The 12,385-nt window shown below is 31.7% G+C and overlaps 1 protein-coding gene across 1 annotated transcript; it reads left to right on the top strand.

Moving 5' to 3' along the window:
- The first annotated feature begins 1,258 nt into the window (after positions 1–1,258).
- LOC131841211 (luciferin sulfotransferase-like) lies at positions 1,259–8,399 on the top strand. The gene is made up of 5 exons (XM_059189487.1): positions 1,259–1,514; positions 2,641–2,717; positions 6,995–7,189; positions 7,521–7,674; positions 7,950–8,399. Exons 1-5 carry the CDS (start codon positions 1,307–1,309, stop codon positions 8,309–8,311), a joined length of 996 nt encoding a protein of 331 aa, XP_059045470.1. The 5' UTR covers positions 1,259–1,306; the 3' UTR covers positions 8,312–8,399.
- The last annotated feature ends 3,986 nt before the right edge of the window (positions 8,400–12,385 follow it).

The following is a 12,385-nucleotide window of genomic DNA, read 5'->3' as shown; positions in this document are numbered from 1 at the left end:
AGAAATGTGGTGGTGTGGTGAATCCTTTGCTATAAATGTATCAGATATATCAGATTGACCTTCACGCGGTTCCTCCTGGAAACTATCGTAATAAATTCCTGGTGATGCCACGACGGCCCACCAAGCTATGATTTACCCAATGCCGGTGCTAGGGTCCTCAGCATCAGCAGCCTCATAAATAAACCACGCTAGGATAAAAATTGCATGCGGGCATGCAATTTTTATTCTAGCGCGGTTTATGTATCTATATTCATAGTTAAGTATAATAAGTTATTTATTATAATTTATTAAGTATTCTATAGATTCTATATATTAATAAAATTATAGTATACATCCGAATCTCGTGATGGCGCCCCCTTCGACGAGGCGCCCGCATACTCCGCATGCGTTGCATTCCCGTTTTCGCCGGCCCTAATCTTACCTCATATACATCCTATCATCCTCCACTTCTGTTCCCCCAGCGTAAACCGTTAGCTCAGTCAAGTACGCCATTCTATTATTATTTATTGAAAAAAACATATCAGGACGACTTCCACGCGTTCTTCCTTAATTAATTCGCCTTCAGGCGTGGGCACAAACCTGACAAACAATTGATGCACTAAAAAACAAGTATAAATAAGTATATACCTACCTAGGTACAGTCATAAGAATAATTATTTGTAACTTTTGTGCACTCTGCGGCGAAAGAAACCATGACGCTAAATGAAATAACCACTGCAGTTGTCTTGTGTAATTATGCATAAATTTATTATTGTATTTTTATGTAGTTCTATATTTATTAAGGGGAAATTGTATCAACTCGCTGCCGGCTCTGATTTGAGCATAGATAAATACCTACATAATTATATATAATTAAACGTTCCAAAATTTCCGATGGGTATTTAATTATTTACAACTATTAAGTAATTTTATTGTTTTGTTACCTAAGAAGCAAATATCCATAACGGCATTTTAAAAGAGTCCATACTATATGGATTCATGAATATTTAAAATGAAGTTAAAAATATCATCATTTCTAATATTTATGATAACGAGAACCTACCGATATTTATAACTAACTGATGGTAGTAATATTCGAACTTCCTAATAGTTACGTAACTGTTACATCGTATACGAAACCCCGCGAACTCTGGTCCAAATGAAAGTGCAGTGAGAGTGTTGAACAAAATATACCGAGTATGGCATACAACACGCGATCATAGCACTTCCGATCGACGTTGGCATTGGACGTCTTTTCCTTTGCTCATATATAGTAAATGTGAAATTGTTCTGAAATTTTAAAAAATAATAAAAACAACGATTCAAAATGAGAACAAAACCGAAGTTGACTTTTTCGAAACTGGATGATGAGACAGGTGAATCATTGGATAGAATGTTCGAGAAAAAGGATTGCATGGTGGAGATTAATCCGGGAAGAGTAATATTGCCAGCGGACTATATGACCATAGGACAAGATATTTTGGATATGGAGGTGCTGGGAGAGGATGTGTGGATGTGTTCATATCCAAGGACTGGTGAGTGATGTTTTTTTTTAAAGTACGTACAAGCAAAGCTCAAGGAAAATGCACCACTCTAAAGCTCTACCTTCGTTTTTAGTAGTGAAAGTTATGAAGCAGTTTTATGTGTAATAAGCTACAGTAAAAACTCATTTTATTCTTTATACTCATTTTATACTTTATACACTCTATATTTTACTCACACTATTTTGCGCACGGTTCTGTTAAGTATTTTCTATAATTCGCAGTCTAAATAATTCATCCTAACATAGGCTTTCTTTATTCTACCATCACGAACAGTCTTAATATGTTACTGACATTTTATTAACTAGCTGTACTCGCAATTTCGTCCGCGTGGAATTTAATTTTAATTTTTCTAAAATTAAAGAATTTTTCAATAATAATATAAATCGGTCCAGCCAATTCAGAACAAACAGACAGACAGACAGACAAAAATTGCAAAAAATGTTATTTTGGTGTATGTACCGTATTTATATTCATATACACATGCATATTACTACATAGTAAAAAACAGTTATTTCAATATTACAAACAGATACTCCAATTTTATTTATATGTATAGATTTCCTGTAGAACATTTCTACTGGTCGCTTCATCTAGTCAGAGTAGTCTATACTGTGACGGCTTAAGGAGTTGCCATTCAAGAACATTTTATCTCAATGGTTATTGGTTTTTCAAGCTATGTAGCTGACCTATCGTTTAATCAAGTTTTCTAATATTTTACTTATACTGGTCACTCTGTATCCACAAATAAAAATAAAATAGATTAAAAAAAAGTTTAAATATTTGTATTTAAAAATCCGTATGCAAAAATGCTTGCTAGTACTAGATAAGAAAAATGTGGTCTAACTTTCTTCATTAGTAAAAAAAAAAATCTAAATGAGTTTTCACTTAATGAAACTTTTCAATATTATTGTGTGCCCACAGGGCTCCAAAACAGTTTTCTACTCTGCCTAATATCTACTTTATACGGCATTGAATGTAACTTTTAATAAGTGAACAATGGACTATTTGTGACAATAGAAGAAAAAAAAAACCGCAACCATAGCGTTTTTAAAATCAGTCAACATGCATTATAGGGAGATATATCTATCTATTTATTTAAAGGTGTTTGTTTGTTAAGGTTCTACGTGGGCTCAAGAAATGGTATGGCTAATTGGACACGATCTGGACTATGAAGGAGCAAAGTCATTGCAACAGGTAAGTCCGTATCATTATGTATGTACATCTAACACTACTCAAATATGCAGCTTTACGCGATAGTGAACACATATTTCTATATATATTCTAGATCTACGTCTACAATGTACCTAATTTTATCATTTCTATCTATATTTTATGTAAATTAATACCCGAATTCCGTTTTAAGAGAAGAAACTGATTAAATTGGTATTTAACAACAATTGATTCATGGCAAACATAGACAAGACCGCATTTACCTATCTGAAATTCTAGATTAAAAATATAATTTGGCTATATGGCGTCAATCCCCCTAACATGTCTATTTATTTGCTTGAATTGCAATTCAAATTTTATATTAAACAAATGTTATGTAAAAAAGCCTATTATAGGATAGATGAATTTATAGATGATAGCAATATATAGCAAGTATAAGTTTATTTGCGGACAACGTTACAATTTATTTTTCATACTGCTTTCTTGATATATGATAGCATAGCGGCTTTTGTATTGATTGCTGCATGCATCCTCATGTAAAGTGCGAATACTGTAACTACCATATAGTAATTTTTGTAGCTGTGACGTGGTCGAGTGGAATGAGTAGTCATGCTCACTAAAATTTCCAGACATGTGGCGGCGTGGTGGGCCGGGTCATTGGGCTCCCTAAAATATGGTCGAGCGCATTGATGGCTGGCTCATCCGTCATACTCGTGAACGAGTGCTGCTTGTAGGGACTGGTCTGCTCTTATCACTAGACTGATTTAATCTTATTGTGTTTTTATATTTGAGCCCAAATAAATTAGTGCTGGTTGGTAGTTTGTATTCACACGTTTCGACTTGTAAAATGTGAACTTACAAGGATTGTTTAAAAGAGCAACACACAAGTTTCTTGCTTATTCTTCTTGTGATGAGACAGCTTTCCGAATAAGCGGTAGATTTAAAAAAATGTTGACTATTCAAAAGTGCTTAAATTAAGTTTATTTGAATAAATGATTTTCTATTCTATTCTATTCTTGAACTCATTGTTTTAGAAAATTCCGCTAAATTCGTGGTACTATCAGGAAACAATGAATAATATGACATGAAAGCTTTCTATGTACCTAGATATAAAAATGACATTTAAATAAAATAAAATAAATTATTTAAATAAAATAAATTACATGAAATGAACGTCAGTATAAAGGAGAAGTATGGAAAAATTCCTTATAAACTACCTTCCTAATGTAGATTCTTATTCTGATTAAATATTTACTTATTGGTGATTGATTGAAGAATACAATGTAGTATGATGTAGGTAATTATAGCCGATAGTATTTATGACTTACTGTAAAGATACTAAACACTTACTGTAAGTTGATGAATGTTTTGAAGAACTTTTCAGCTAGTACAAAAAAAAATTCATTCGTCTTCTCACGTTCTTGAGCACTAAATCAAAAGGGTTAATCAAATTTTGACAACACATACTACAACATTTTCATTATTAAGTTTGTATTTAATTCACAAAATAAAAGTAATTACTATTTATTTCTTTTAAAATAAGGATATATAAGGGTTTTAAGATTTTAGGTGAACTATGGTAACAACGGCAACGTTATGAGATTAAAGGTACTTATTCTATTCTGTGCAATAGTTTTCTTGATAGTTCAAATCATAAAAACAAAATAAAAAATAAAAAGTAGACGCGCTATCACGCGTTGTCGTGGCTAAGGTTTATGAAATTGAGATGTAAGCTATCATCTTTCAAATTGGATCAAATTGCACACAATGTGCAAATCAAATTTGCAATCAGGTTCAGTAGTTTAGGAGTCCATCGCGGACAAAAAACGTGATACATAATTTTTATATATAAAGATTTTATGCTGCATAGTAAGTCACAAAAATCTTGATAAAATAAATATTACTCAGGATTACCATGGATGTATGTAGGATCACCTGTGATGTTCATGTATTCAAGATATAAACAGAACTTTCCATTGGCCGTAGGTAACCATCGGCCTACTTGTTTGCCATTTCCGGTACCATAAAAACCTGTATTGATATTATATAAGTTATTTGTTTGGTATAACCACAGATAACATAATATAACATAGTATAACTGTTTCGATGTAACAAATTAATATTGGACGTATGTAATGACTATAATGTTAACAATAACAGATCAATAGATCTTATGTAGATTCTATGTGTAGGATTTGAATTCCGATTAGGTTGGAATTGTATTGTAGGTATGTATATTCTTTATTAGGTATTCAAATTTATACTTTAAAAGTTTTGTAATATATTGACTAGATAACAAAGATTTTCGATATTTCACAAATAATCGTGTAATCCTTCCAGCTTAGAATAAGAAATAAATCATAAACATTGATTTGACGAATTAAAATTCAACATCTAAAAAGAATAACAACACAAAAAATACACTAAAAAACTGACATCTTTTTTTGAAAGAAAGTCAGTAAGGAAGCGTACCTACCTATTAGGTATTAGATATTATAATAATCTGCCTGAGATATGAAAATTCATTTTCAGATGTGACATAGTATATAGGTAATATAATTTCTCAAATTCTGATAAGGTTAACAATAATAATAATGTTAATATTGCTTATTTCATCCGGGTATACTTTTTACCTACTTTTTTCTTAGAAATAAGGAAAAAATAAGTTGGAATGAATTAGTAATATTATGATTACATTATGCAACAAAATTTCCTGGGTAGTAACTTCTGCGTGTGCATCCGTGTGATTCGAAATACCATTATGCAAGTTTCTGATGGTTATGCAAGGAGTATAGCGTGGTTTATGCACCACTGTTCGAGGTAATTACAATATTCCAGTCCAGCAGGTCTATTCTGGAATCCATATCGATTACAATGCAATTTATTATTATACTGTTCTTTTGAAACATAATCAAGACTGAATTATATGTAAATTTATAAAAATATCAGTTAATTGTTACTTTGATTAAGAATTGTTACATATGCGTATTATTCAAGAGTAGATATAAAAAGGTCCGAATCGGAGCAATCCAATGCGGTTGGATCGGACGTAGACTTGTAATCGATATTATGTTAAAGACAAACTAATGGATACATTGTAGCAATGCTGGCCTGCTATTTTAGTCCTTAGGAATGGTACATACATTTAACCGATGATTATGCTATGGTGTATCCTACTGAGCTACCATTATATGTTGTAGGACACAGTTAGTTTATCATGGTGAATTCGTCAGTAATGAACTACTGTGGTTTCATTGAGATCGACCTGATAGAACTAGCATTGGGGCTACTAGTTCTTACAATAATCCCTTTTATCCCTCGTTTAAGGAGTATCACGAGCTTTACAAATTTAGTTTTTTGATCACAAATATTTTTATAATAATTAGTAAAAAAATACAGTGACAGCTAAATGCTAATATTTATATGAAACTTGGTTTGGTACATATATGACTATTGCAATCAATTTAATTATGTATGACTACTCCATATAGAGCCTGCCTGAAAATAACGTAAACAAATAACATCTTATATAATAATGAAAGGAAATTCTCAATAAAACCGGTTTCTTTCTACATACGAATATTGCGTACTACTTTCCTTGATTCCACATCAATTTAAATTATGCGTTATGCGTTGTATAGATTATAGAAATGTTGTATTTACTATGATAATTATTTTATGAGATCCCAATATATCGACTCTATTATAAATGTCCTGGTCATGGGTTGAATGAAGATGGCAGTGGATTAAACAATTATTACGAGCTGACAATCTGTCTATCCTCTCTCTAGTATTTTGTAAATCATCACCACTAATAATTGTTTGCCATTCAAACGAAATATTCAAGTGTTTGCTCTTGAATATTCCGTTTATGTATAATGTGTATAGATATAAACAACTGTGAAAAAAGTCTGGGTATAAGACAACTGATATAAATATATAAAGATATAGTTTTTTTTGTAAACACATACATAATATACATAGAAAACTCCAAGACCGATAAAAGCAATATAACTCATGAATACAAATGTTTGCACTGTGCGAGGAATCGAACCCGCGATCGGAAGTAAAGCGTTGTGCCAAACCTCTTTCTAGAGGTTTGGCACATGTTCGATGCTCATCGAGGCCGACATTTGAATTAAAGAATTTGATTATTTGTATTAGTACATTTGTTTTCTATGTAATTTCGAAAAATAATGTGCGGAAGGATTTTATTCAGTATTGAAAACTCTACTATAAAGATAAAATAGTGTTTGTTTTTTGTGGAACAAGATAATCAGTAATGGAATTAATCTTTGCAGATCCGATGTCCTCTCGTAGAGTTGTCTTGTATAATGGTGGATGGTCATGCGGAATGGCATGACGAATCTGTGAAGGGGACCTCTGTCGACTTGGTGAAATATCGGCTGCCCCATCCTCGCTACATACGTAGCCATCTGCCTTGGGATCTGTTACCGCTTGACATACAAAGAGAAGATGGTTCTGCGAAGCCCAAGGTAAAGCAAACACTTTTCTATAATGTAAACTAATATTTTTTATGTAGTTATTGTTTATGTTAAATTACTATAACTAATGACCCACCTCAGATTCGCATCGATGCAATTGTATGCAGAGATCTTAGATTTTTTTTGCTAATGACGGCCTACTTGAGAAGAGTATAATAATAATAATAATAACATGATGTCGTAGTGCTATTTATGTATACAGTCGACAGTTACCATTTGCCATCAAATGGACCATTAGTTTGTATGCAATTCTAGTTAGATAAAAATAAAGTAGTAGACCAATTGTTCTATTCAGTACATCCTAAATTATCTTTATCAACAGATCATATACACATCCCGCAACCCTAAGGATATGGTGGTCTCGTATTTCCACTATTGTACCTTAGTCCATGGATTGAAAGGTACCTTCGAAGAGTTCTGCGACCTGTTCATGCGGGACCGCGCCCCATTCGGTCCAGTTTGGAATCATATTCTTGGTATGTTTTATGGTATCTATATGATGATAGAATTACAAAAATGTTTCCGCTTATATTAGGTCCTAGGTTCAATAATGTGTTTGGTATGTTCTTCTACATGAAGCGAATATTTCAAAAACTGATTACTAAGATAATTTTTCATATTTAAGTCTATACTAGTTTGTTACTGTATATGTATTATATTGTTTAATTGCTAAAGAATATTTATTTTTCTATGTTTGGTCATGACTGAGTGAGGTAATTGATTACTATATCTTATTTTTTTCTTTTCTCAGGTTTCTGGAACAGACGCCATGATCCTAACTTGCTCTTCATCAAGTTTGAAGAAATGAAACGGGACTTACCTTCCGTAATAAGGAAGACGGCACATTTCCTCGGCAAAACCATGTCTGACATGGAAGTTGAGAAATTGTGCGATCATCTCTCATTCCAAAATATGAAAAGTAATAGAGCTGTCAATTTAGAAGCTATCTTGGAGAAATCATTTGGCAAAAGCTATTTGGAACAAACTGATTTGAGATTTATCAGGAAAGGGGAGATTGGAGATTGGAAGAATTACATGTCGGATGATTTGTCTAGAAGGTTCGATGAGTGGGCAGAACAACATTTGAAGGGTACTGAGTTAAGTTTTGAGTAATGTGGTTTAGGTCAATTACATGTATGTTATTATGTAAGATTGCTTTAATTTTTTATAATTACTATAATTATGTTGTTTTTTTTTTAATATGGACTGTTTTTGTAAAGTTATTTGACTATTATATTAAAATGTTGTAAATATGTATAACGTCTTTTACTTACTCTCTTTAATTTTAGACAGTGTAATGTAACTTTTTGTATAGTTATTATTATTAATTAATAATAACTACATACATAAAATTTATATTAAGAGCTAAAATTGGCCAAACTTATTTGTAGTATTCTGCTATTTTCTACACGAATATACATACAAATGAAATCCTATAATATTTTGACGCTCTTTATTGTATTGTGTGTCTCTTTCAACATTTTTTTTTCGTTTTACTTTGCAATAAGAATTCTAAACATACAAGCAAATACTAGTTTTACATGCTACGATCATATTTGTTTTATCGAAATCTACTGAATTTGGGTACTCACTGTAAAACTTATTTTTTTTTATAGGGTTTGTAAAAAATACCAAGACTTAATTATATTTTTTATTTCCACATAAGTGATATTCACAACTTTGGCAATAAAATAATAAATACCAATAGGGCTCGTGTTAACGAGATAAATTCGGCGTTAAAGAAATAATTTCATTGTAGGTACAAACCTATGTTTACATAAAATACTATAAGTATTTAAATATATCTACTATTATAATGTCAATGCACATATTAATTTACCTTATATATATATATATATCCTACAAAAAGTAGTAGGTAATATCGTAAAACAAATACATAACTATTGAATATTTAAGCAGTACAATCACATCCTTTCCACCTTTGTAAAGGTGTCGAAAAATATTTATCATAGACAGGGTGGAAAAAACCTGTGAATCAGGAAGGAAGTGAATATTTCACGTTCTCTAAAATCATTACTCAATGTCAATTTCGTACTTACAATATACCTAAGTGGATAGTACTTACATTTATATGTATTGATGGTTGAATTTTCAGTTTAGATAAATTTTTGACCAATCAGTTAGTGCTGTTCGTGCTTTTAAATACAAAACAATGATACTATCTATCTTCAATACACCTTTTTATGACTAACTCGTTTTTTCCATCCTGTATAATAAATCAATTAATTATTACACAAATGGATCAAGACGTTCTTTTAGATTTCTAGTGTCCAAAATGTGCGTGATATGAACGCTTGGAATACTGTCTGTACATATTAATAATCAACAATGAATGCCACAAGTATATTTACAACAATTTAATAAATAAAAATAAGTAGTACTTATATTACATAACGTTTAATCTCAAAACGACTAGATAAAAATATCGCCTAATTGACTCACAACACTCAAATAACTTTGTAGTTTACAATCAGCTGACAATACTATGATTAATTAAAATGTTAATATTAGCTTAAATAGTTGTGCTAAAATTATTGCGCCTATATAATATATCAAGTTTAAAGAAATAAGTGTGCTGCATTCGCTTTTCAGATAGGTATCTAAGAAAAATAACAAAAATATGCAAATAATTGTAACATAACTATTAAATTTCGGACATATTCCTGGTTTAGATAGCGCTTACATTTATGCGTTACAATTATATATAAATACAAATTACATTATAAATTTATTGACTTATTTCCTTCCTAAAGAATTTTATCAGAATACACCATAAGAAAAATTTATTAAAGAAGGTTATAAAAGTTTTAATAACTCTTTCGATTATCCCTTTTCGCTTTTCAAAATCTATTCGAAATTTAAACAAACAAAACAGTCTCGAAATTGAAATCACATAAATATATATATATATATATGTAGCTATATTTTGACTAAAAACAAAAAAGTTTTAATCAGGAAGTCCTAGACAGTACTTTAAAAACTAGAAAGACGAACTTCGTTTCAGGAAATATGGATAAGTCGAATCAGGAAAAGCGTGTTCCGGATAACGTGTGCGGTGAGCAGTCGTGTTCAACCGGCATAACAGTTGCGTCTACGGAACATTGTCGTGTTTGTTATTCTAGCACATATGTATTTTCTTTTATAGACGATAGTAGAATGGTACATTTGGGAAATTTCATCGCGAATTAACAACTATGATTTCCAGCAGATGAATACTTGAAGGTCAACCAGACGTAGCATATTGATAGCAATGGAATAACTTACTGTAATAATCTCTTCTCCTCAATACACATGTATTAAGTAGTTTCATGTTATAAGCTGGAGTTAGGTCCATGTTATAAAGATAGTTTTTAATACGAACGTGACTAAGGGACCGAAAAAAGATAAAAGTACGAGTAATTCAGATATAGTAGCCGATACGGACAACGTCACGTTTGTAACGTGACTTACTGTGGAGATCCAAAATAAATATATAATGCAAGATAAAAGTTGATATATATATCTATATATAAATATTAATTTAAAATGGATGGCGAGCCTACTATCGTGTCTCAGATGAATTTTTGTTTCTACCAGCTAGATTTAGAAATTCACGAAGGTCTCGTATCAGATTGCATTTATTGCACATATTAAATACGGATTTTTAATAAATAAATAAACCTGGACAATTAACACGGCGCCATGTAGTCCCACGGTAAGCAGAACTTGTATTATGGGTACTAGATAACTGATATAAAAACTCAGATATTTTTTTGTAAATACATACATAATATACAAAGACAACACCCAGAATGATACAAAAAATCATACTAATAAAATACAAATTTTTCATAAATAATTGAACTTGCGACCATCGGAAGTAAAGCAGTGTACTAAACCGCTAGACTGGTTAGCCCTGATTATTATAATGATTGATATATTAAATGATGCTCGCTGATATATTATATTATATGTTTTTTTATGAAGTGATAAAATAAATGATTTGCTTATGAAATGAGCCTGGCAAGGAGAAAGGCAGTGTGGTAACTTCACGCGTGCCTATCAAGGGTGATGACCTCCAGAGTGAAAGAGAATTAAGGTCGAACTGCCGCTGGAGATTACTTGTGCTGTTGTTACGAAGTCGACACTTTCTAAAAAGCTTGAGGAGAAATGGTATTGCTACAGACGAATGTAAAGTTCTGTAAAGCTAGAGGCAGGGTACAAAACAACAGGGTAAGGAATATCTGTTACAAATGTGTATTATATGTGTATATAAATAATTATTTCAAAATAAATTCAACATAAATGTGTCATAAATAAGTTTACAGAGGAAACAGGGGCGTAGTAAAATCTAGGCAACCTAGGCACTTGCCTAGAAGCCGAACTTTTTAAACCTACGAAACGCATGTTATACATATGTGTCTTGATTAAAAAAAGACGGAATTACAATGTTGCCCAGGGCCCACTTTGCCCCTAGTCCGCCAGTTGGAATACAATATGTCAGTATCCCGCTTTTACAGTTGTTTGCTATAATAATTTCATTCAAAACAAATGTGTACTCAAAACTGTAGCAATAAGTTATGATTTTGTGAAAAAAAATACATGAAAGTATTTTTTTTTATTCACTTATTACGAACTTATCAACTCTAGGATATTGTAAGAGAAGGACGAAGTATATGCCGCAAAAAGTAAAATATCGTAGCATTGGTTGTCAGGCCCGTGTGATTATTGTGAACCCAAACTCTGGTCTTATGAAGAGTAGCCTGATATAGCATTGTTTATTATCCAGTACACGGCAACCATTGTTAGGTTTTTTATATTGATTGCATTTGTTCGTCTTAATAGCGATCAATTAAGTTACATACCAAAGAAAAACTTTTTGAACATAATGAGCCCGAAACGATTTCAGCATGTCTGCATTTGCGCAAAGCAACAAAATGTAAAACGAAATATATATCTTTTTGACCTACTAAGTTGTACATAGTACAATATCTCGAAACGAAAGTTCGTCGTAGGTATGGCCGCAAGGCAGTTGAGAATGATTCATGCAGTTATCTGAACTTAGAAGATCGTGCGGGGAAAAAATATTTAACAAAGCTAGACTTGAATGAGGTACTTACAAAAGCAGAAAATAAAGTAAATCACTTGAGATAATACTGTACAACATTATGTTCGATATCGATTTCT

The sequence above is a fragment of the Achroia grisella genome, unplaced genomic scaffold (genome assembly GCF_030625045.1).
Source record: "Achroia grisella isolate CSIRO2021 unplaced genomic scaffold, CSIRO_AGI_Agris_v1 utg1575, whole genome shotgun sequence".
Classification (NCBI taxonomy): Eukaryota; Metazoa; Arthropoda; class Insecta; order Lepidoptera; family Pyralidae; genus Achroia; species Achroia grisella.
Note: the sequence above shows the minus strand (reverse complement) of the source record. Positions and strands in the feature narration are given on the sequence as shown.